Below are 25,904 nucleotides of genomic sequence, written 5' to 3'. Positions count from 1 at the left end.
TAAAGTATCTTTGGACCACTTAAAGAAACCATAATTTATTGTTTAAAACAGATGAACAAACTAAACCCAGCTGTTTCACACAGCAACTTCAAATTTGCTCCTCAATGAAGCTGTACAGCCCAAATAATTTGGAATGTCCTGTCACAACAGAAGAACTGTTTTTTTACCCTGTAATTCTGCAGCAGTCTCAGGCCTCTCTTGTATCTGGTTATAGAGCACACCATACTCCCAAATGATTTCAAAATCACCAGTCCCATTCCCACCACCTTGTTCTTCCCAATCCCAGCAGCTTTCAGTGGTATTTTGAATTTCAGCACATCCTGTTACACAAATGGCACAATAAAGGTCATGTTCATTGTACTGTACATGGGCCACTGAAAGAGTTTAAAATCCTGTATCACAGTTATGATGTTCCTTGACTTAAATTTCCTGTTTATAATTCCTACTTGAAGAAAACCAAAAGAATGCTTTTCCAAAGTGTAAAGATTAAATACAGTTTCTTTTAAATAAGCTGTTTGAGATCCCAAATGATGAACACAGAAGTAGCCAAGTGGAACAAACAGACTTCAACAAACAGAAACCACCACCACAGCACTAAGCCCATCAGTGTGATAGCCAAAGTGCACAATTTCCAATCTTTCTTTTGCATCAGTTGTTACGATCAGCTACAATCACCATTTCTGTATCTTGCTAGCACAATCAATTCAAGTGAATTTGATGCTTCTTAGATGGCATTCACCACAGACAGCATTAAGACTACATAATTGTAGCAATTGCTGCAAAGGCTTGCAAAGAGCTAATGTGCCAAACCACATATGTAAAAGTTGTGCAAAAATCCTCTGAGACAGAAACCTTCAGTTTCTGTTCCACAACAGTGAAGTGTCTCTCTTTTGAATATCAAGGTAACAGTAACAGGTAAAAACCACACAGTTGTCAACTAAGGCCAACAGAGAGGAATTACACATTTAAAAATGTATTGATTGAAAATGTATATAAGGCAGATAGGTACAGGTCTATTTTGCTAATCATTTGTGACCTCAAATAGCTTTTACATACATGGTTAAATTCTCTTTTAAAAGAAAGACATGCCATACTGTTCATACAGTTCCACTATGCTTCTGTAGTTGGACTACAACAAAGAGAAGACCTGGATACCATGCTCCTATGCCTAGGCAAACCCTCAGCCTTACTCAGATCCCTCCAAGGGTAAGTAACATATAAAAACATACAACTCCTAATCATCATTTTCCTCATCATCAAATGAGAGAAGACTACTGTTTATTTGCTTAGCTGTACTCTGAGGAGGAGCTGCTTCTCTCTTAGTTTTCTGTTCCTCTTTCATCTTCTTTCTTGAACTTACATTGAAGTCCAAATTTTTCTCTGACGAACGTTTGGTTGGTTTCCTGAACATAATTTTTCCATCAGCAGGTTCTGGTTCACCATCTATAACAAAGACAGTAAAATCAGAACACATCTGCACATGTTCACACACACATACAGACCTTCACCACTATCTGTTCTTGGTCCCCAGAACCAAGATCAGCGAGACCCTGACAAAATATAACTGTGAAGACAGATTTTTTCGGCCACAAAATGTCCTTCATGCACACACATCTGCTACATGGCAACCAGCCCTTGAAGCCAGTTCTCCTTCAGCACTTATTAGAAGTGGGTTCTCACTAATCAGAGCTATAACTTCAAAGAGACTGTGAGCAGTCACACAATCCAGTCACATCACTTATCAAAATGGAGAGGACAGCTTCATAGGATCCCTTAATTCCACTTCACTGTTTCTGCAATCCATGACAACACAAGCATATATTCCAGAATTATGGTGTATCTCTCAAGAGCAGAATGCCATATACATAAGACAAAGCTCTTTAATATCTGCTGTCCTGCTGAAACAGCTAAAAAGATCACATGGTCATAAACCTGCCTTTTAGTATCATATAGGATGAAAGTTGTAGGGTTTGTTTGTATCTGCAGAACCACCAAACTATTCCAAATGACTAATTCTGCTCCTCAACATGTATTAGAGCAAATTTAAAAACAAGGATTTGCTATCTTCCTTCAAGGAAGTACAACAAGTAACAACATCAAGGCAGTACTTCTGGGGAAAAAAGTGTAATTGTAAAATCATGAATTGGACATAAAGGTTCATGCTGCAGTGATCTGGAAGTTGTATAATGTATGTCTGACAGGGATGGGGCAGCCACAGCTTCTCTGGGCACCCTGTGCCAGGGCCTCACCACCCTCACAGTGAACTTCTTCCTTATATCAAACCTGAACTTCCCCTGTTTCAGTTTGATGCTGCACATGTGATACTGAAGTATAGGAAATGCACATAGTATATTCTGGAAAGGAAAACCAGCTATTTCTGAAAACATCACAGCCAAACAACCAAAATGCATGATCTATAATTTTCCTCAGAAGCTGGGCCTCCATTTTTGGGCTCAGCAGTTTAATATCAAATAATTCCCCTTACTAATTGTTGCTTAATTACATTGTTTATTTGGAAACCCTGATCTGAAGCACAGTGTTAGCCAAATTCTGGTAGAAAAGGGCATCTGTAAGAAAAACTGCACTTAAGAGCAGACACAACTGTTCATATATTTGAGTGTACACACTAGACACAGCACCAACACTGCTATGGGAACAGAACAACCAGCTACTGCATCAGGAGCATCAAAAGCCTTCACTGGACACTCTTTACATTTTCTTAGAATAGTAAATTGAAAATCAAACCCCTAAAGCTGTAGTGAAAGCATATGCACAAAGTAAATCAGATAAACAGCTATGTACTCATACATATGGAAAAACTGAAGCCAGAAATTTCAGTGCTACTCCAAAATCTCTTGTGAACTGCACAAAATGATTTAATCTTGTGTACCACAGAGAAACTGATCATTATCTTTGTAATGTGAATTTAAACAGCTAATAAGCAAAGTGCATAAACTGCGCAAAGCTCCAAAAGTCCACTACCTTAGCTCTGACTTGCAGGGCCTCAATACTGTTTGTGAATCATTGTGCATCAAAGGAAAAGATTTTAGCTCTTGGCCTGGTTAAACACTGGCAAAATTTCATCATATGCTCAAGAACATTCCTTCCAGCAGGAAGGCAGGGCACCTTAGAATCACAGACTGGTTTGGGTTGGAGGGGATCTTGAGATCATCCAGTTCCAACCCTCTGCCATGGGCTGGGACATACTTCACTAGGCCATGTCACCCAAGGCTCTGTCCAACCTGGCCTTGAACACCGCCAGGAATGGAGCATTCACCACTTCACTGGCCACCCTATGCCAGTGCTTCACCACCGTCACAGGGAAGAGCTTTTGCCTTAGATCTAACCTGAACTTCCCCTGTTTCAGTTTGAACCCATCACCCCTTGTCCTGTCGCTACAGTCCCTGATGAATAGTCTCTAATGTTCTCAGCCTGTATTTGTACAGGAGGTGCTCCAGCCCCTGATCATCCTCATGGCCTCCTCTGGACTTTGGATCTCAAACCAAGGTCTGAACACAAAGACCTTCAAATGAAGACAATCACTACAGATACAAAAGAGGAAAGAGCAAAGCCTCAAAACCGAGCATTTACATGTTTTGAAAAAGTAAGAGGTTCTCTTCACAACAGCCAGCCAGCAACACATCAGTTATCAACATGTCTTAGCGTTCATATACAGTGGAAAGGAAGATTCTCAGTTGGGAAATTTACTTCCCTGCTACCTTTTCAGATTCATAATTTCATAAGTCACCTGATTTGTGGTCTTATACATGTATTTTGTATATACACACACACATATATATATATTTGGACCCAGTACCTGTTAAAGTAATTTAACTTTCAACTCTGGGATAAAAATCAAAGCAACAAGAAACATAATTAAATCACGAGCATCAAGCTTGCTTTATAGTTCCCATTTTTAGAATTGACCTTTATCCAAAAGAAGGAATTATTCAAACCTCTCTTTATTAAAGTGGAAATAACCATTTCCTAAAGTGTCTAAATACCTGCTTCTGAGTAGAAATCAGAATGCAAATCTAGAGGTCAGACTGACAAATAGCCAAAGATTCAACAAAGCCTACAGCAAGCTATAGCACAGTCACCCACACTTTCATTTCCAGTTTCACACCAGGTCCTCTCCATAACAGAGGAACAACAAAGCACTTATCCTTTCATTCCCATAAGGCAAAAAATCCCACAAGGACTCAGTACTACACTCCTCACACTAGAGTAGAAAAGTAAGCAAGTATCAAGCTCCCTTTTATGGATTATCTCTCTTTGGCTATAAGCAAGAAATAAGTAATTTGCAACCCACCTGATTCATGTGACTTTAAGGACTCTTTGATTTGCTGTTTAATCTTCATCGCTTCTTCCGCAGTCAAGTCCCCTTTCTTCAATGTTACCACTTGAGGCTGCTCATCTTCCTTGTCACTGCCATTGTCACTATCATCATCTGCAAGTGGAAGCTGCTCTCTCTAGACAGGAGAGAAATAAAAGCAATCCTGGTCACCCCACTGAATCACAGCTACTGAGGATGGGCTACTTGTCTTTGGTTTCACTTCTGCAGTGAGATTAGGGAAGAGATTTAGCATACTTGGCAGTGCCAAACTCTCCCAACACACATTATCCCAGTGACACTCCAATTCTATCACTGAGACATGGCATCCCCTAGGAAAGAAACTGTATGGGCTCTTTGAGACAAAGCCAGCAGGAACCTGGAAGGTGAAGAATTCATTCCCTTGTTCTTTACTGTATAAGCACTATCTACCGTGTGACACTAAGAAAATCTTGGATGTGTGGGTCCAAATTTGAATCTTCTATGCTGTATTCCAAGCAGCACAGAGAAAGGGAGTTCATGGCGGCTTTGTTATTAAAGCTGCCTAACCAAACCACTATAACCATTATGGACTGACACAAGGAAAACCATTTCCCTGTTTCCACTCTCTCAAATCTGTGCTCTGAGACACAAGAACCATTTGGGATAAAAAAAATGTAACAATACAATTCAAATACAATTCAAATCAAGGCAGTAACAATGGTGGGGTGCTTTCTTTTTTGCTAGTTTAGTTTTCAGCTGCATAGGTTAGGTGGGATCATGCAAACATCTGCACAACCAGGTAACAACACCACTGCACAAACAGCAGTACCAGCATGACTGCTTCAATTTATAGCTCCTTAGTTATCAAAAGGAAACTACTCTGTATTGTGTTATGATAATGGCAGGCCTCTTTCATAAGGCATTCTGTAAAATCTTAGCAGGAAACACATGCAAAAATACACTGGAAACAGAAAACCCCTCAGAAAAGGCTGCCTTTTAACAGCTGTCTCCAACACCTCTGCCATCATCTCAGTTTGCTGACCTGTATTAAGGTGATGTTACCTCCTTTTCAATGTTATTTTTGGCCGCTTTACTACATTATTCAACCACTATTTATTCTGTCTGGGTTTTGTAAAGCCAGTTATATTTCGGACATCATTGTTATTTCCCTGTTGACACAACCCCCTTGGGCACTGACTGCTCTGCAAAGCGCACCATGATCCCCTCGGCTGTGACCATCAGAAACAGCAGCGGGGAAGGGCGCTACAATTTCTTGGTGGTTTAAATCACCAGCAGGGAAGAAATAAGAAGACAGTTTTCTTAACTTTAAGCCGGCAATTACTGTTCCCCTTCTCCTACAGGAACAAAGCTGTATCCATTTAAGCTTGGGGCGGGACCTCAAAGCACAGGAGGCCCCATGAAGCGGCTGCTACCACTTCCCACCCCAGGAAGGGCCAGTCGCGGGGGTACAAAGGAAGCAGGAGGGCCGCGCTGCCCAAGGCTTAGTTTACCTTGGTTTCCACCGTGGGGCCCTCCCGATACCCGACCTGCCGCTTGAAGCGGCTGAGGAAGGCAGGCTCGGCCGGCCGCACATAGGAGACCTGGTTCCGTTTGCTCATGGCCGCCACCGAGCCGCGCAGCCGCCTTCCCCTCAGGCTCCCCAGCAGCCCTCATCACGTGACGGAGACGAAGGCACGCTCAGCCAATGGTAGGGAAGACGGGACAAAATGGCCGCGCTTATATCAGCTTCGGGGAGGGGGCGGGGCTACGTCGGGTGCGTCACTTGGCGTCAAATTTGAACGCTCCGCCGTTTGCGAGCGCGCGCAGGGAGCATGGCGTCCGCCAGGAAACGTAAGCGGGGACTCAGCAGCCCTGAGGAAGGTAAGGGGCGTTGGGAACGGTTCATCTCGTGTGGGGACCGTGCAGTATGATGGGGTGAGGGATGGTGCACCCGTATATGGGAACCGGAGCGGCGCGGTGGGTGCCCGTGGTCTGGCGAAGGACGGCTCTGCCTTGTGAGGGTGTTGGGCTCCTCGGTACAAGACAGAGAAGTTGCTGCTTTATAGGGTTCAGTGGAGGCCATAAGGGTGATCCGGGTCTGGAGCGTTTCTCTTCTGAGGAGAGGTTGCGGGAGGTGGGCCCTGGGTATTCTGGAGAAGAGCAGACTCAAAGGGATTGGGGGTTAGACACGGTAACCTTTAGAAGTACTTTCCAACCCGGCCCATTCTGGAATTCTCTGGTGTCACCCATGTGTGAGAGCTAAGAGGGTCAAATAGGGATCTGGCTGGGCTCTGTGCCCCATGGAGGGGCCGATGTTCAGGGGCTGCGATCCTGGAGGGGCCACGTTGGGGTTGGAGTAGCGGCACGGAGAGCAAAGATCCCCGTCGCCTTCAGGAGACCTTTTGGCACTGACATCCTTGGGTGATATCCCTAAGGGATCCCACAGGTGATAAGTGTGAGCAGCCCTCCCGAGTGGAAAGCTTCACTAACCTGGCTGCTGTCAGCTGCCCCGCATTAATCGATTCGTTCTCTGTGATGTTATCGAGTTTTAATTAGTTGTGAATGAGAAGCTGGAGCACCTCCATACAAGGACAGGCTGAGCACATTGGGGCTGTTCAGCCTGGAGAAGAGAAGCTGCGTGGAGACCTCAGAGCAGCTTCCAGTGTCTGAAGGGGGCTACAAGGATGCTGGAGAGGGGCTCTTCATCAGGGACTGTAGTGATAGGACAAGGGGTGATGGGTTCAAACTGAAACAGCGGAAGTTCAAGTTAAACATAAGGAAGAAGTTCTTCCTTATGACACGCTGGCAGAGGTTGTCCAGAAAAGCTGCACTCCCCCATGCCTGGCAGTGTTTAAGGCGAGGTTGGGAGGGGGTTTGGAGGATCCTGGTTTAGTCTGAGGTGTCCCTGCCCATGGCAGGGGGGTTGGAACTGGATGAACTTAAGGTTCTTTCCAACCAAAACCATTCTGGGATTCTATGATGCTTGTAACTGTTGTCTCTTACAAATGTTCAACTGAAAGCAGCCCTTTGAAATGGGAGCTAAGGGCAGCTACTTGAGAGTTGGTTGTTTCCCAAGGTAGAGGCTGTGCCTTTCTGATTTGAGTTTTAAAATGCACTGCTGCTTCTTGTCCCTGCTCATTTTGACACTTTGTGGGACATTATGTGGATGAGGCCCTCGTGACATGGGTTAGTGGTGGCCTTGGCAGTGCTGGGAATGGTTTGGCTTGGTGATCCTTTCCAGTCCAGTTCATTCTATGGTTCTGTGAAAGCAGGTAGGCTCACACAGCAGTGGCAAAGTATTTGTGTAGTTCCACAGCAGCAGCAAGGCATTTGTGTAGTCTTAATGAGAAGGTTAATATCTTTACACATCTTAATTTCACTTGTAAAGGAATCCTCTTACAACAAAAGCTGTGCACTCTTTGAGGCTTTATAAGGTCTTTGTTATTGGAATATTTTTATAAGTCTTTCATTGTCACTTTTTTTTTTACATTTGATTATGTTAGTTAATATTTTGACTAACCTGTGTGAAAGAATTTTGTGTCAGTCACCCTTAAGTAACACTATCCATCTATGGGGTAATAGACCCTTAAGATGTGAAGCTGTGCAAAATGATGCTGATAGCTGAAGGAGACCTTTATGCATTAGAGTGTTCTACATTGCTTCATTAAAATGAGAAGAATATAACTACTTTTAAAAGAAGTGTAAGCTGTGCAGGTTTAGGAAGGTGAGTTTTTGCAGTGATGACAGTAAAGCTGTTTCCTGCCGTGTTGTTTTACCTGCAGTTGAGTTAGCAGTTTTAAAATATAAAGGGAATATATAATTCTATTAGTGTCCATGTTCCTAATTCTCCAAAACATTTGCAAACCCTTATATATGTTAATTTAAGAGTCTACTCACACTGCAGGACTGGAATTTTCTCTACCTTTGCAAGAAACTGAACTTTCTGTCAAGGGAAGACAGTTACTTACTATTGTTGTGAAGTTCTGATTCATGCATGAAGCAGTTACTTACAAGGCTCTCCATTTATCTCCCTCATTTTCTATTTCCAAAATATTTTCAATTTAAATTATTTTTCTGAGCAATAACTTTATCTTGTTTAATTGTGTGTTTCATTTTTATTTTCTAGGAGATTTACGTGACTCTGCATTACCTTTGAACACATCTAGGTAAAATAATATTGGATGGTTTGCATGTATGAATAATCACATTTGTGTCAGGGACAATAGATAATGGTGTGTGGTGAAACACATAGAAAAGATCTGTTAGTTTGCTTTGGCTGCTCCCTGGAAAGTCCACCTTTGATTCCTACCTGAGCCTCATGCAATGCGAGGAGGCAGACCCTTATACCACCCAGGACAATGTTGCCTCTATGGGGATGTCTGCTCAGGTTGAGCCTGTCACCTCGCACTGCAATGATGTCTCTCAGAGCTGGTTTCCTGATCATCCTCGCAGGGTCCTTGGGGTTGATAAGGTAACCAAACATCAGAATTATCCTTTACTGTATTTGCTAATATCTGTATCTTCCTATATTAATAAACTAGTTGTGAGTTCTCTATTTGTCTCATTTTGGAATACTCAAACTCTGAACAATGTTGCATATAAAGTGCAAACAACACCTACTATAACAGCGAAATAAACTTGAAGCTTTTCTTTCAGTGTTTTCCTGCACTATTTTGTTCCTTTCTCTTTTTTGCCAAAACTAAAGTTCTGTTAGTTATAACACCTGTGTGCTGCCTTTTGGGAAAGAATAAAGTAAATTCAAGATTGCTACCACTTCATTTAAGAATTGAATTCTTTAATGTTATATCTGTATACACTGGTATTTATGCCAGAACTTCTCAAAGCTTTAATGTCAGAGTAATGCACTTCCTCAAGCTAAATTTACTGGTGCATCTTCTGATAAATGTGATGAAATAGGTTAGGCAGCTTTTAGATATAGGTGCTGCTATACTTCACTGGACTCATGGATCAAGAATTGGTTGTTCTTTCCCTTCTTGTGAGCAGCAAAGAAAAATGCTAGCATTTTTCTTGCTGGAAAGTAACATCATCCACTCCATTTATAGTCTTTTTCAGTAGAGAGAAGGATGCTTGAAGCTCATGGTCTTAGCAACTACTGAAACATTTGTAACAACACTGGTTTTGTATGTCTTGGGTTCACTGTGAAATGTGTTCTTTTTGAGCTAAAATTACATGGAACAGGGATGAATTCCAATAATTCTGTGCTATTTGCTTTTAAATCTACACATTGTGACCCTCATTAAATCCATGGCTTGTAGTGAATTGATGTGTACAATATACTACTATTACAGCTAACAGTGGTATATTTTCAGGAGGGACCTTTGTATGACTTTATGCTTAATCTGATTTTTGTGATGTAATTTTCTCAAACAGCTGATAAATGTATTTTTAAGTGATCTAATGCATAAATATTCCTTTAGTGCTGAAGGTGATGCTATCAAAGTCTGTGTAAGGGTACGTCCACCTTCAGAGGGAACCGCTTTAGGCAATGAACATCAAGGCTTGTGTTTATCTGTTCTTTCCTCAAAAACCATCCGTCTGCATTCGAAGCCTGAACCAAAGATCTTCACTTTTGACTATGTTGCAAATATGGAAACAACACAGGTAATGACTTCCAGAGTCTTGGAATAGTATTGCAGATTTTCCTCACATTCTGGCAAGTGCTACACTAAACCTTTGTGAAGATGGGTGATGCTTTGGGTCTTATTTTTTGCACTGGTCATATTGGTAATATGCAGTTATAATACAGAAATATTGCAATAAATTCTGCTCTCTAATAGTTTTAATGTATTTTTTTAACTTTTAATTTCTTTAAAGTTTGCATTGAAATTGGAATTTCTATTTGTAAATGTTACAGTAACACTTTAGATAATAATCCTGCCTGTTGGGACAAACATAGAAATTGCTGCCAGTCAGTAGCTGATATTGAAGATGTGATTTGTATAGTGGGAACTTATGAGTTTGTAGACTATTTGTTATATTTCTTACATTTTCCTTTTGAGCAGATGCATTATTTATCTGGGACTGCTAATACAGGAAGGAAAATCCTTCAATTTAGTTTTTGTGATTGTGCTTGCAATTCTGAACATAATCTTAATTCCTGTAAGACTTCAGTTCCCTTTAGCTTCTGTTTAAAATAACCCTTAAATATGTTAATTTAAGAGTCTGCTCAGTCCTCCTAAAACCCCAAAAACCTACCCACTCTAGGCTGTTATCTGTAGCTAGGCTGCTCTTGCAGGTCTAAGAAATCTGTGAAAACAGATGAGGTTAAGAGCAGACCTGTTGAATATACCAATGCAAATGCTGAAAGTTAATTACATTTGATAAGTGTCATGAGCTTAATTTTGATGGTATAAACCACATAATCAAAAACACTGAACCAAAATTAGTATAATAGTTATTTGAAAGCTGTTACCATGATGCTGAGTTTTGTTATTTTTCTTTCAGTTTATCAAGGAATAAATGTCTTTCAGTGGCTTATGTCACAAAAGCTTAGGATGTATTGTTTTGCTGTGAGAAGGACTCCAGGGATCATGAAACATGTCTAATGTTAAGGAATGCAGGTGTTCAAGGCCAGATTGGATGGGGCTTTGAGAAACTTGGTCTAGTGTGAGGCACCCTTGCCCATGGTAGGGGGTTGAACTGGATGATCTTAAGGTCCTTTCCAACCCAAACAATTCTATGATTCTATTTTATACATTATGAAGTTATGATCTGTAAAATGCTGGTACAAGCAAGACTTGAATGAGTGTTGCCAAGTGTTTTCTCTTGTCTTTGTCCTCAGGAGTCAGTTTTCTCAACTGTGGCCAAAAATATTGTTGAATCTTGTATGAATGGCTACAATGGAACAATCTTTGCATAGTAAGTCATTTAATGGTAATTCATTGCACCATTTGAGGGCACTGTGTTAATGAGTAGTAGTTGTGGGTTTAAGTGCCAGAGCCTGCTTAGTGTTACAGTAAAGTTTGCAAGTGCTTTCTTGTAGCACAACCCAGGGAATGTTCTTCTTCCTTTTTCAGAGGTGTTATACTTCTAATACTTAAGGCAAATAATGTTGATTGTAAACTCAATTCAATTTTACTATTCTTTGACTAAAACCTACAAGTTTTATTGTATTGGTAAAGAAAAAGCTACTTGTTTTCCATTTTACTATGGGCATACTGAAAATCTCTAACTTGATATTTGGCTATCTTAACTCTTTAGTGAGGCTTAATTGTCTGTGGGAATATTTGGGAATGATAATCTTAACTTTCATGATGTTTTCAAGGTAGAAATATATTTGTGATGAGTATCATTATATTAACTCAATATTTTATCCTTCGGAAAACTGAGATAGCAACTTGGTCAATAAAGCTAAGTTGAAGGCCCAATCTAATCAAAACCTTACTGGGTTTTTTAAGCCTAGCACAGCATTTGCAAAACTGTGAAGTGAAGTCTACTTTGTTGCAATATAAAAAATGTGGGGAAAATGAAAGGAAATTGCTCTGAAGTTTCTCTAGCATGGTGAATAACTATGGTCTAAAAACGAACATACTCAGCTTACAAGTATTTTTCTCATTTGGGGTTTATGTGCACAGCTGAGTGACACAAAACCCCCAAAACTGACCCGAAAAGTAGCTTAATATAAATTTGAAAGCTTTTGTTTTAATGCTAAGTTCCTTATTTTTCCTTTCCAACAGAAATAAGGAAGAAAATGGTGGGTGGTGAGGGAGAGAAAAAGGTGATTTATCCAACAGAATTTCATGTTCTATTTGTCTGCCTCTTTAGCTGATTTGTTTCTCAGCTTCTGTAGCTTTTATTTTAAACTCTGCATTCTCCTTAAAAGATGCAGATTAATGAAAAATTAAGAGCCAGAATAAAACATTATCTGACTCCTTTTGTTTTTCTTGTTGTTGTTAGTGGCCAGACTGGGTCAGGAAAAACCTTTACTATGATGGGTAAGTGCATGAGAGAATCTTTCAGTGGTCTCCTACTGTTTTCTCTTTTATCTTGAGTTGAAATGTCTTGGGATGATTTAGTTTTTTGTCATGTTACAGATAACTTTCAGGTTGAAGAAATGGTGTGGTGCTCAGTGCAGTTGATTTTTGCTTTATATCAAAATAGTGCTGTATAGGTACTCTCATCTACCTTTTTTGCCCTGTTTTTAACAGGAGAGAAGCTTTTCAGTTAAAGGCATCTAATAAATGCTCTCAAAAATGAGTATGCTACTGGCTTCCCCTTTTTGGCTGATATCCCTTGCATGTGTAGCAAAATATTGTCATGTGCAAGGGACTTCCATATTAAAATACATTGAAGTTTTCAAAGTAACTGCTTCCAACCTGACTAGGAAGGTGAGGCCACTCTGTATAGGGAGGGATCCCCTTGTAATCTTATTCTTCATATAGTGTATTAATATATTAATAATTTTGCTTGACATTAGAAAGTTACTGAAATAACCAAAACCAATTTAGCTGACATGTATTTGAGGACTACATAGGGGTTAACTAAACATGGGGACAAATCCACCCCATCTTTCTGGTTCTTGAAATCAGGGTTAAAGTACCTGCATTGGCATACCTGCGCATTTGTACATGCTTTCTGTGAAAGTTATACTCTTTTAGACCTGAGTAACCTAAAGACAGGTAAAATGAACTTTCACAAGCATCATTTAGGCTATGTATGGATCTGATTATGGAATATTATCTTAGGTCTTGAAAGTTGATTTTTATTGCATTTCTTCTGTGGTTTTGCCATAAAGTGACTAAAATGTGGTTGCTGAAATCTTCTGTAATGATGTCTTGAAAAGGTCGACCATTGCTCTCAAGTAGTAATAATTCTTTCTTGGTTTTAATTCCAAATCTCTTTAGGACCATCTGAATCTGGTAATTTCACTCACAGTCTGAGGGGTGTCATTCCACGGAGCTTTGAATACTTATTTTTTCTAATTGAACGGGAAAAAGAAAAGGTACATTTATCTTGTACTTCTTATTGCAATGAAAGTCTTACATTAAAGATTAGCTATGGTTCTTTGGTAAGTGAAGTCTCCAGGATTATTGCCATCTTGTGTTAGATTTCCTGGTGAGAAACACTTGCTCCTAGTACTCTACCAAATTATAGTACTTTCTTCAGACCCAAGTGTGCTTATATTTTGAGTCTAAATATGCATCTAGGTTTTGGGTTGTGGGTTGTCATGTGGGCATCAGAAATGTATCGTATGCAGAATGCATACGCAAATCAGTAGCTTTAGGTATGTGTAAAAAGAGACTTGCTGCCATGCCATGCCAGACTTAATAAAACCCATCTGTTTATAGTGTAAATTACTGCTTTTTTTCAGGCTGGCAATGGAAAGAGTTTTCTCTGCAAATGCTCATTTATTGAAATCTACAATGAACAGATATTTGACTTGCTAGATTCTGCTTCAGCTGGGCTCTTTCTCAGAGAACACATCAACAAGGGAGTCTTTGTTGATGGGGCTGTTGAACAGGTGTTGTCATCTGCTGCTGAAGCATACCAGGTATGTCTTGTTGCTTTTTAATATTTTGATGCTTACTTGGTAAATATTCCTCAGATAAAAGCACATACTTTTTTGCACAGTGCCTCTGACACTCTTTCCCTGTTTCCATACACTGCAAAACAGTGTAAAAAAAACCTGTTTCTAGATAATACTTTATGCCTGTTCCACACATAAAATCATAAAATGTTTTGGGTTGGAGAGGACCTGTTGCCCAAGTCTGTGTCCAGCCTGGCCTTGAACACTGCATGAATGAGATACATATGCATAGTATTCTCTAATTGTGTACTGCTAACATGCACCCTTATTGGATACATTATACTTTCCACTAGCAATAGCATTCTTGGAGGAAATAAGTGAATATTACAATTAGTGTTGTAAATAAGCTTGAGTACAGCTATGCTTTTTCACTTTTAAAAGAACTCTGTCAGAAAAAATTAGAAGTCCTTGATACTTTTGAAAGCTGTTGCACTGAAATGTGCTTACTAATGAGAGAAAATACTGAGTACAGTCTGAGACACTTGCTATCATTAGGTACCTTTTTTTATTCTTAGGTATTATCTATGGGCTGGAGAAACCGTCGTGTAGCATCAACCTCAATGAACAGGGAATCCTCAAGATCACATGCAGTTTTCACTGTCACAGTGGAATCCATGGAGAAAACCAATGAGGTGGTTAATATTCGGTCTTCCCTGCTCAACCTGGTAGACTTGGCAGGATCTGAGAGACAGAAAGACACCCATACAGCGGGAATGAGATTAAAGGTTAGTTCTGTAAAAGCTGTGGTATGTTTCTCCTTTCAGATGTATTGCCCTGTTCCATCTGCCAAATCAATTCACTTTTACTCTTTCCTTTCTTAGGAAGCAGGTAACATAAATCGATCACTAAGTTGCCTGAGCCAAGTAATGACAGCACTTGTTGATATTGGTAATGGAAAACAGAGGCACGTTTGTTACCGAGATTCCAAGCTCACGTTTCTGTTACGGGTAATACAAATCCTCTGGATTTTACATGCTACTTGGGATATACAAAAAATGCTTTTTTGGGCTTTTTTTTACTGTAAAAAGCTGAACTCGGGTACATTAAAGATGCTTCAATATTGGGCAGGTGGAAAAAAGCTTGAAAAGTATCTTTTTACCTAAGCAGACTTCCAGTAGATTTATTGCTGTAGACAAATTTAATAGGAGATTATGAGCCTAAATCCATATTTGTAAGTTTAAAAGAAAAGTATGTTTTCATCCTTATAATATTGGAAATAGTCTGCATTGCAGTGTAGCATTTGGAGATGTGTTGCAATGTTTGAAAGCGTTTTCAGGATTAGTCTACATGTGCTAAATGTCAGTACGATGTTAAGAATTAGATACACTTGCAGTTTCCTACCTGAAAGCTTACAGGCTCTTTTCAAGGTGAACAGAAAACAAAGATGGAAACAGTTAAGGATTTGTTGGTCACCAGCACTCATTAAAATTCTATGAACAGTAATGAATACCTGTAACACATTTTTGTGTTATAGTGCTTGTACACAATACAGTATTTGTGCTACAACTCGATGTGATCACAGCTTTATTTTCCAATCTTTCCATCCCTGTTCTATGGATATCTTAGAATCATAAGTCTCTGAAGAATTGTTCTTTCAATGCAACCCAAAATACATTGAAATTGGAATTGAATTGCAACTGTATAAACTGTTTGAGTGGTTATGTTCTTTTTAGGTGGCTGTGCTGTAAAGATGTCCACAAAAAAGGATCTTGAGTAGGGAGAGAAAATGCCACTGAGGCTTGTAGGCTATTTTGGTAGTACTAGACTTCTAGTCTTACATATAACTGCTGCCTTCACCAGAGACTTGAAAGCTAATTGTTTAACAGCATAGAAATACATGAAAACATGCATATAAAAAGGAGAGGTTCCATTTATATCTTTAGTCAGGAATCTGTTGGTTTGGGTTTTTGTTTGGCAATTGCCACCAGAAGATAGGTTGGAACAGTTAACAGATGGTTGGATACCAATCTGCTACTCTTTACCAAGATTGAAGTGAAATATCTACTAAAGTTAACTTCTGTGTTTTTAAACAGGATTCCCTTGGTGGTAATGCAAAAACCTGTATAATTGCAAATGTTCATCCAGGATCCAGGTGCTTTGGTGAAACCCTGTCCACTCTTAATTTTGCTCAGCGAGCAAAGTTGATTAAGAACAAGGTAAGAGAGTGACTCAATGTCTTTATTGTTGCAACAATTTCTTGTCACTTAAACTACACATCTGCAGAACAAGGAGGCTTCTTTGAAATACTCTTGTTTTCACTAATTTCAATGAATATAACTGAAGTTAAAATACTAAATTTGTTTTCCTAAACACATTTTATAGCAAATGATGTTTGCAAAGTACTTGTTCACTTTTGCTTATGAATAGAGTACAGCAGCTGGGGGACTAGGGAATGGCTGAAAACAGTGTGTATTCATTGCTTGTTTTCAGAGCACTTCATTAGGAAAAGTAATGAAATTGTCATTAAAAAAAATGGATTCACTGGTGTTTCAGTGCATCTACTTCTTATCTATGCTACTGCCCAAATGTAATTTCTCATGAGTGGGTTTTGAAAGCATGTTGGCATCTGGCTGGACATTGCTGCCTTCAATGTATAATGCATTGCTGGTCAGAATGCTCAAGACAAAGTGCTACAGAAAACATTAATATTTTTAACCATTTTAACCTTAAAAAAGGAGTTTTGCTGCTTTGCAGTGTTTCAGTTTCCTCTTATCCTATAAGACTTCTATTTGTATCTTTAGTAATTTTCTCTTTGTGAAAGGCTGTGGTAAATGAAGACACACAAGGAAATGTGAGGCAGCTGCAAGCTGAGGTCAAGAAGCTGAGAGAGCAGCTTACTCAACTTACTTCAGTGCCATCTATGCGTGATATTTCTGTATCACAAGGTAAGAGTTGGGAGTGAGGGAAGAAAATGTCCTACTTTGGTAGCCTTCAGTGTTGGAGCCTTAGGTAAGTCAAAGTTTCTGAGCAGCTAATACTTTTGTAGGAACTGACCTACAGAGGTTACCTTTGTCTTATGGATCCCATTGCCTGTGTTTGTACAAGATATTTTGCAGTAATTGTTAATGTCAGTTTCATTTTCTTCCTCTTATAAGTATGTTGTCCTGGGTTCAGCTGTAACAGTTATTTTTCTCCTTGGTAGCAGCTGATGCAGTGCTGTGTTTGGGCTTTTATGTGAGAACAATGCTGGTAACACACTGTTTTAGTTGTTGCTCAGTAGCACTTACCCTGATCAAGAACTTTTAAGTCTCATGTTCTGCCAATGAGGAGGGGTACAAGAACCCAGGAGGGAGCAGAGACAGGGACCAGCCCCGAACTAACCAAAGTGGTATTCCATCCCATAGCATGTCATGCCCAGTATAGAAACTGAGGGGAGTTACCTTGGAGGCTCAGATCACTGTTTGGGTCCAGCTGGGTATCACTCAGCAGATGCTGAGCAGTTGTATTGGGACTCACTTCTGTGTGCTGGGTTTTTTTTTTCCCTTCCCTTTTTAGTTTTATATTCTCTCCCTTTGTTACTCCCTTATTATTCTTATTGGTGGTAGCAATAGTGGTTTTGTGTTATACCTTAGTTACTGGACTGTTCTTATCTCATCCTGTGGGGTTTATATTCACTCCATTCTCCTCCCCATCCCCGTGGGAGCAGAGTGGGGAAGAAGGAGGGAAGTGAGTGAGTGGCTGCATGGTTCTCAGTTACCGGCTAGGCTCAAACCACCACAGTGTATGTACTGAGCTATAGTTTTATCATATCTAGGATACTCTTCCAGTTTGTAAGAACCATGCTGCCTAATCTTCTAAGTAACCAAAAGTTTACATGTGCTTGTACATTTATATCAGGGAGGACATAATTATGTTGAGAATACTGTGTTTTTTAACTCAGGACTAGGTTCTTCTTTTTCCTCTCCCCTCTTCCCTTCTTGCCTCCTCATGAAGATCCTAAGAAGGATGTCTGCCTTTCAATAAAAGATCTGTTTCAATGCAAGACATTAATTGGGGGTTTATGTAGTTGTTTTCTACCAGCAGCTTTTCTCTAGACCATTGTATCTGCAACATAGATCCCAGCATGGCTTTCTACTATGTATACCTCTCTCTGCAATATGCTACTGTGTAATTTTGATAATGAAGTAGTAAACTTGGTCTTGTAACTCTTCCTGTGTTGTTGAGACAACTCTTTCCTGATCTTGCCAAGAAACAGAAGATGCAGCAATAGAAGTGATTGCAGAAGTTGAAAGACTTGTCTAATACAAAGCATTTGTGGTTGAGTTTTCTGAAGGAAGTAAAACATCTCTGTTAGCATACACACTTAACCAGTAAAAACAAGTCAGTCATTATGTGGGACACTGAATCATTGTCCATGAATACATGAATATTGACAGAGGACTGAAAAATGTTCAGACATGTAGTAGAGTTCTGAGGGAAGGCAACTGGTGATGCTTAAACACTGAAGATGGGTTTTAAGCAGAACCCAGTACATCAGAGCTGTGTTTGCCTATGCAGTTAAATTGTGTTTGTAATATTTGATCACACAAATATGCAATCTGCTTGCTAGCTACTTTAAAAACATGGTGGTATTCCATAAATAAGTAGTCTTGCTTGTGTGAGGATATTCAGGAAAGCTATTTGGAATTAATATCTAAGGTGGATTAGTTAAGCCCTTTTATTTGCTTGTGTGGACACTTCCCTTCCAGATTAAATCACTGTCTATTTAATTCAATCTTTTCCTGAATTTCCTTCTCCTAAACCAGTTAGTCCACTTTTAATATGTACAAACTACAGTAATAATGCTAAATAATGGCTTAGTGTTATCAAATTAGTTTCAGAGGGGTTTTGCATTTTATAAGTATACTCTGCTGAACAGACTGATTCTTTCAGTTTAATAGAAGTTCATTGTAAAGGTACTTCATGCTTGAACAACTTGAATTATACAGTTAGGTATATGGACTGCGTTCTTTATCAGCATTTGCAGGTAACTAGGATTTACTGCCTAAACTTCCTTGCTCTGGGTATGGCATTGATCCCTGTAGGGGAATTATACTGTTCAATGAATGAGTTTCAATTTTCTCTACACAACCATGACATTATGTATCTAGGGAAAACCAGTTGACTGGTACTTTGATAAATGTGGCATTTATTTCTTTGACTTACCTTACAGGTGCTGCTGAAAAAGGGCACAACCAGCTAAACTACATGAATAAGTTTCTTGAAGCAATGTTGTTCTGGGAGAAATCAGAAGGTGAAAAGAAGGTATGGAAGTATGTTTTTAAGTGCTTAATATTGAAACTTACTCTCTTGATGATATTTTTCTTTGGTTTTGAATAAAAATATTCTGCCTGAAAATAGTAAGGTTTGGTAACAAGAGAACTCAGTCAAATGACAGGCAAGATGAAATCTGCAGGTCAATTGCCAGTGATTGGACAGGTTTTGACCAACCTGAACAGTTCTGTGATTCTCTTCTCTTTTGAATTCAGACAAGCCATGGGAGAACTTTCATAGTATATTTAGTTTTAGGAGGTGGATTGTTTTAATTAGAAAATCCCAATAATTAACCAGAACAACAAACTTCTTTCCTTAATTTTGAGAAGCAAACCTCCATCATCTCCATTTCTTGTTGTGGTGCACTCTTGAATCAGCCAAAATGGATCAGTTTCTTGAGAAAAATCAACTGAAACCAGCACTCTAGGGGTGCATTTGATGTGCTTTACTGAATACCTAGTCTACCAAGTTATACTGGAGTTTCTGAGTATAGAATCATAGGATTCTTTGGGTTGGAAAAGACCTTAAGATCATCCAGTTCCAACCCCCTGCCATGGGCAGGGACACCTCACACTAGACCACATCACCCAAGGCTCTGTCCATCCTGGCCCTGAATGCTGCCAGGGATGGAGCAAAGTAACTGGATGATGGAAAGCTCTTCCAGTGTAGTGAGTAATGTGGGTTCTTACTATGAGCTTTTGCTCTCTGTGAATCTGCTGCAAATGATAGCCTGCATTTCACAGAATTGCTGTTGACTGAGTTATGTTTGTGATATGTGCAGCTTAGAAATTCATCTAGTGTGACCATGACTTTTTTCACTGATCTGTGTATGTACTTTCTAAGAATTTATTAGAAAAAATTGCTCAACTAGAAGACCTGTGTGGCAAGAAGGAGAAATTTATTCAATCCAACAAAATGATAGTTAAATTCCGTGAAAACCATATTGTTCGCTTGGAGCGGTTACATAAAGAGGCTGGTGGAAGCTTATTGCCAAAAGAACAAGATGATCTCTTCAGTGAACTTAGGGAGGAATTGCGGATGCTCAAAGAACAGGTAAGTTCTTTTTTAGAGCAGTTTTCTTTTGTGAGAATAGCTCATGCGATGGGTGGATATAGGCTTTTTAGGAAGAGCAGGCTGGAAAGAAGATGGGTAGTGGGTTCCTTTATAGAAGCATCTCAAGTGCATGGAAGTTGCCTATGGAGTGGATAGGTTTAGAGTTCGTGAGTGAGTTTGCCTAAAAGGAAATGTTGGTAAGGGTGATGTCATGGTGGGAGCTGCTACAGGCCACTTGATCTAGGTTAGGTGGAGAACTGAGTCTCCTACTGAAGGAAGTCTCCAAATTACAGATACTTATTCTTATGGGAGACTTTAGTGTCCATGACATCTGTTGAAAGGGAAGGACAGCAGGATGCAAGTAATACAGCAGGCTTCTGAAGGGTAAGAACACAGGTGCCAGATGCACCATTCAGGAATGGTGCAGTCCTGGAGCTGTTTGAGGAAGGCAAGTACCAAAGTACATACGTAAGCCTCAGAAGAGGAGACTTAAGGTTCTTCAGGTATCATTTATGAAGCAGTTCTGAAGAACAAAGAAGTTTAAGAGAGAAGGCAGATTCTTTAAAAACAATCTCTAAGCACCAGCAAGAAAAAGGAATAGATGTATTGGAAGACCAGCTTGAATCTCTAGCCCATAACTGAGCTCTGAAGTGAAAGGAGGGGAAGTACACAAATCAGGGCAGTCATAAAGGACTATAGAAATCTTTAACTGCAGGGGCAGTGTTAAAGTCAAAGCTGAAACTGCAAATGAATATCAAGAGCAACAAGGAAAGCTTCTCCTGCTCTATTGTCAGTTAAAGCCTAAAGATATCAAACCCACTGATTTTTTTGAGAGCAGATTCCAAGGGAGTAAGAAAATTAACAAACAAAAAAATTGGGGTGGTTTTAACCACTGTATGGAATATCTTTATTCCTTTTCCATTACAATGTAATGCTTATTAAAGGTACTAGTGTAACGGGACCTCTAATATGTATATGTATGCTAGATATGTATAGCATTGCCTGGAAAATAAAACCTGGTGAATACAATGCTGCTTATTACAGGTGGAACAGCACCCACAGATTGCAAAGTATGCCATGGAGAACTATAACCTCAGAGAGGAGAACAAAAAACTCCGTTCTTTGCAGTCAGTTAAAAAGGCTCAGGAAATAGATGCCAACACAATAGTGGAATTGGAAAGAGCTTTCTCAGAAGCTTCAGCCACAGAGAAAAATACTGGAGGTAACAATATGCTCATGTTTTTCAGCTAAGTAAGCTTACTGTATTGCTGGTGTGTGCAGCATAGTGTTGAAAATGTCCGTTTTGATGTATTTTTGCCTTCTTCAAAGTGATTCCTGAAGAGTGATAAAACAGGTTTACTTCATTTTATTCACAATGACCTTCAAGCAAATGCAGCACTAGGGAATTTGAATTCTGGTGCATCCTGTGAACACCAGCCATGATCTCATTTTGCTGTCTTTAGTTGTCCTAAAAACTGCAGTAATAGGAATTATTCTACTTTTTTTCATGTGGGCTGTAGCTAATACCCGTTTATTCTTTTTTCAGTCTCAATTGCTGTTGAAAAGCCTACAAATGCTACCATTTTAGTAAAAACTTGAGATATTTGAGCTACTCTGTGATTTCAGGGGGTATATGTTTGTTCTCTAGGTCATCATTTATATTCCACCACCATATCAGTGGAAGGCAATTCACTGGCATCTGTTGAAAGGCTGAAAGCACGTCTGCTACAGACTCAAAGTGAACTGGCAAGTTCAAAACAAGAATATGAAGAATTTAAAGACCTAACCAAGTGAGACAAAACAGTACAAAAGTATCTTTCATTAAATGTTTTCATTACTTGTATTGACTTTTAAGTTGGCCTCAGATCCTGAATATACAGTCTAAGAATTTCCTTGCATGTAAGAGAGGGCCAGGATAAGATGGTAGGAACACAGAGAATGTTCCTGTTGAACTCAGTTCCTCACAGATTAGGGGACAACCATGATGCAATCTGAAGGCATATCTTCACTGTTGCAGATTTGTCTTTCCAAGAGCTCTTTATGCTAAGATGCAAAACAGTTCTTCACAACATGCAGGGAACAGACATGCCCTGGGATTCTGATAGTCACCTGCTTTAATAGGGAGAGTTTGGCTTAGTTTCCATGCTGAGCAAGCATTTTTCAGATGGAAGCAGTGACAGGAACTAAGAATTGATGGGGCTTGGGGGCACATTTTGGGGGGTTTTGTTTTGGTGCAACAGTAGTTTCTAATATAACACCTTTAATATTGCAAGCTTAAGCCACTGTAAAGTAGAATCCAATCATCCCAGAAAATCTTGGCTAAGCCATTGGTTAATTTATTCTCTCTCTTCCAAAGATATTTAAGAAAGCAATAATACCACTATCTTGAGACCTGCTATCAGAATAGGGAATTAATTCACATAAAAACAAAGATATGGTGTCAATAATTCATTCACATCCATTTGCTTTGGCACCTAAACATGAGATAAGGGTCTACTTTATCCTTACTAGTGTAGTAAAGAATTTATTGTTATGGTTATCCTTGAGGGCAGCACAAGATAATGCAGAAAGCCTGAGTAATACCTTCAAATGCAAGTGAATAATACATGACTTAACTTGATAAACAGCATTTCTGACAGCTTGAGGTCCTGTCACTGGAAATACAAGGAAAATAATTGCATTTCCAGCAAACACAATGGAAACCAGGAAGCCATGTGTACAAATCTGTTTTTTTAGTCTTAGATTCCTGTGTAGCAAATCCTACAAACTTTATAAATCCTAAACTCAGATTATAACATTACCAATCCATCAGTTGTTCTGTATCATTAGTTACAATGCTTTGTTCATATCTTCACAGATTAGTTTATTTTTCTGCCCACTAAATGTATTTCTATTTTAAGTATTCCATGTTTTGTGCAGGTCTTGTTCTCTTGATAGCATGAAAGCGATATACAGATGCATTGTTAGTGGAGTGCAATCAAACAGCAGTGTGCCTTTGAGCATCTGGATTCACCTCTAGGTTCCACTAAATTTTCAGCTTGTTTCCAGTTTTGGAGTAACCGAATGCTTCATTTTACATTCAAGTGTAATTAAATGCTGTAACTGAATGAGTAAACTTGAACAGTTTCACAGGTTGACTCACTGTATCCTAATGCTTCTGTTGTCAGATAGCAGTCAGAGCTGAAGTTCTACCCTGTTCTGCAAGTTTTATTGCAGATGCTAAAAAAGAGAGGATAAGTGATAGCATTAAGCTGCCAAAAGATGAAATAGTGTTTCCTTTTGTCTGTAGACTTTGACATTACAGTTGTATTAGCAAGACCAACTATCACAGTATCAACACATAGCTCTGCAGAAATGCTTTATGAAAATCATTCCTACATTTCTGCTCCACTGTTGGATTTCAGCTAAAGCCCTCTTAGAGGGCAAAATAATCTTAACAGAGCAATACTTCCAAAATGCATCTTTAAAGGAATTTCAAGCAAGCACCAGTTCAGCCTTCTCATATAACTGGGCATCATTTTTAAAGCTTAAAACAATGTTGGTATGGGTGATGCCACCTTGTCAGCAAAGGAATTGCAGAGCTCTCAGCTCTATTTCTTGCTCTGTAATGGACTTTTTCCTGACATGTTTAGTTCTCTGTCGTTATGCAAGCACCAAGAAGCCTCCTAGCTTTGTCATTTTGTGTTTCTTTTGACTTCAATACAGCAGTGGTGGCTTTCTTAAAATAAGGTATTTCAGTGTTTGGGCAAGAGTTCAGCTTCAGCTTGCTGCTTGGCAATACTGCAGCTTACTCTTCCTCATAGGAGGACATAGAGATGAAGTGGTTTTGACAGTAGTAAAATACTTCCCAAACAGGAAAAAGCATATGGAAATGGAATCAGAGCTTCAGTCCCTTCGGAAAGCAAACCAACATCTCGAAAACATACTGGAAGCAACTAAAGCAAGCAAGCGCCTAGAAGTCTCTCAGTTACACAAGCTACGCAGAGAAACTCTGAAGGTATGGTAAGAAGCTTCTTGAAAACCACACACACTTACACCTGAGTTGGGTGGGAACACAGAGACTTTTATTTGTACAATCCCTTAACCTAACTAGCATTCTGGTATGTAATCCATATGGGATAAACTAGATCTGATGCTTTTTTGTTCTGGAATATTTACTTACTGACTGACTGCTACTGTAATCAGATGACACTCAAAAGCATAGTGGTGTAGAACTAACCACTTTGAGCATTTTATTTTGGTATTCTGCTTTGTAATCTCTATAACAGAACATAACCACTCCATCAAAAGCCTACCAGCTGAGATCCCGCCTAGTGCCGCGGGTCAGCCCGGAGATCCTAGCTCATCATTCTGAAGCTTTTCAGTGTTCTGAAGAGGTGATGGATGATGTTTCAAAAGAGCCAGTTTCCCCAGAGGTGAATGAACAAGAAGCATATGAGGCTATGGTTGAGGAACTCAAACTGGCACAGGTGAGTGTTATGAATAACAGCTGAAGTGTATGTGTGTTCTAAAGCTGGTTTTGACATGAAATACTGTCCCCCTCATGAAATGTGTTTTCTTTTGTATAGGAAACTGATGCACTTGATGGGTACTCAAGGCTTCACTAAACAGATCTCTTATTATACATGTCTGTGTGCATACATATGCAGAATTGTACTTAAAAAAGATTTACCATGAAAATGTTGAAAGGGCCTTGAGTTGAATATCATAAGTAGTTTAAGATACACAGGTTATTTAATCTTTCCCTATTTAAACCTGATACCTTGACTTGGAGGAAACTTCTTTATAAGTCTCTGGTGCAAACTACATCTGGAGTAATACCTAAGCTTCATGTATAATATGCATTACCTGAAGAAACCTGCTGAATGATGCTTGTCCACCATTATACTTTCTCTTTTCTAATGGACACTGAAGGTCTTCGGTCACATAGCTAAGTACTCTCCAGAAGCTGAAACTAACTTCAGGGCATATATAACCTTAGCACAACAGCTAAAACTCCTCTTTCATGCTACCATAGTGCCGAGATCCTCTAAGGAACTAAGCTAGTGTATATTGAGTTACTTCTTTGTAAAATCTTATTTCTCCAAGATAATCATGTCTGAAAACGAAGTGTTTACTGGATTTAGTCCTTGTATTCCCTAGCAGATTGTCTTGTGTTCTGGCAGTTTAGTTGGCAACAGGAAAAATCAGCTACTAAAGTACTAAAATACCAGTTTATTTTTGAATGTTCAGTTTTCTGTTGGTTCAGGTCATAAAAAAAGAAAGTAGCTGACATTTTTATACTTAATGTGAACAGATTGCCATATGGCATGTGAGAATAGCTGGAAGATGAGTGCTCTAATTTTGAGTCTGTTGTGTCACAGGAGCAACTGAGCACAATGCAGACAAAGCTGGATGAAGAGGAAAGCAAGAATCTGAAACTCCAGCAGCATGTTGATAAACTGCAGCATCATTCTGCACAAATACAGGAGGTGAGAGAACAATACAACATGTATGTGAGTGTGTGTATATACATTAAGGTGATATCTACCACACTCATACTACTGTGCCTTCAGTGAGATATGCAGTGTTACTGCATTTTGGCTTGTGAAAAATGTACATAGCATCATGGCTCAGGGCTGTGCAGGAAGACAAAGACTTCATTTAACACAACACTACAGGTCTGGGGGTTTGGGGGTTGTTGTTTTAAGTGTTGTGATTCTGAGTTGGCTTGATCTGAAGTATAAGCAGATAGAC

At 39.4% G+C, this 25,904-nt stretch overlaps 2 protein-coding genes across 2 annotated transcripts in view; one reads left to right on the top strand and one right to left on the bottom strand.

Annotated features, from left to right (window-relative positions):
* Positions 1-15: 15 nt before the first annotated feature.
* KIAA1143 (KIAA1143 ortholog) lies at positions 16-5,994 on the bottom strand. The gene is made up of 3 exons (XM_005144724.4): positions 5,827-5,994; positions 4,313-4,472; positions 16-1,443 (listed from the first exon to the last, which is right to left on the bottom strand). Exons 1-3 carry the CDS (start codon positions 5,932-5,934, stop codon positions 1,235-1,237), a joined length of 477 nt encoding a protein of 158 aa, XP_005144781.1. The 5' UTR covers positions 5,935-5,994; the 3' UTR covers positions 16-1,234.
* Positions 5,995-6,129: 135 nt separating this feature from the next.
* KIF15 (kinesin family member 15) overlaps positions 6,130-25,904 on the top strand; it is a 36,013-nt gene continuing 16,238 nt past the window's right edge. The window contains exons 1-18 of the mRNA XM_034067449.1: positions 6,130-6,196; positions 8,442-8,481; positions 9,754-9,937; positions 11,118-11,194; positions 12,233-12,270; positions 13,180-13,277; positions 13,647-13,826; positions 14,378-14,587; positions 14,684-14,809; positions 15,896-16,018; positions 16,624-16,747; positions 19,015-19,106; positions 19,959-20,168; positions 21,213-21,390; positions 21,817-21,958; positions 24,024-24,165; positions 24,437-24,637; positions 25,532-25,639. Of these exons, the coding sequence (XP_033923340.1) occupies positions 6,148-6,196; positions 8,442-8,481; positions 9,754-9,937; positions 11,118-11,194; positions 12,233-12,270; positions 13,180-13,277; positions 13,647-13,826; positions 14,378-14,587; positions 14,684-14,809; positions 15,896-16,018; positions 16,624-16,747; positions 19,015-19,106; positions 19,959-20,168; positions 21,213-21,390; positions 21,817-21,958; positions 24,024-24,165; positions 24,437-24,637; positions 25,532-25,639 (2,322 nt within the window). The 5' untranslated portion in view covers positions 6,130-6,147. The remainder of the gene's footprint in view (positions 6,197-8,441; positions 8,482-9,753; positions 9,938-11,117; positions 11,195-12,232; positions 12,271-13,179; positions 13,278-13,646; positions 13,827-14,377; positions 14,588-14,683; positions 14,810-15,895; positions 16,019-16,623; positions 16,748-19,014; positions 19,107-19,958; positions 20,169-21,212; positions 21,391-21,816; positions 21,959-24,023; positions 24,166-24,436; positions 24,638-25,531; positions 25,640-25,904) is intronic.

Source organism: Melopsittacus undulatus, chromosome 1 (assembly GCF_012275295.1).
Source record: "Melopsittacus undulatus isolate bMelUnd1 chromosome 1, bMelUnd1.mat.Z, whole genome shotgun sequence".
NCBI lineage: Eukaryota > Metazoa > Chordata > Aves > Psittaciformes > Psittaculidae > Melopsittacus > Melopsittacus undulatus.
The sequence above is the reverse complement of the archived record's forward strand: the minus strand, read 5'-3'. Positions and strand labels throughout refer to the sequence as shown.

Coding starts and splice junctions, on each gene's coding strand:
- KIAA1143 (XM_005144724.4), bottom strand. CDS start 5,934: ATGAGCAAACGGAACCAGGTCTCCTATGTGCGGCCGGCCGAGCCTGCC. Junction 4,473..5,826: donor GCCCCACGGTGGAAACCAAG/GTAAACTAAGCC, acceptor TCTCCTGTCTAG/AGAGAGCAGCTTCCACTTGC. Junction 1,444..4,312: donor CTTAAAGTCACATGAATCAG/GTGGGTTGCAAA, acceptor TCTTTGTTATAG/ATGGTGAACCAGAACCTGCT.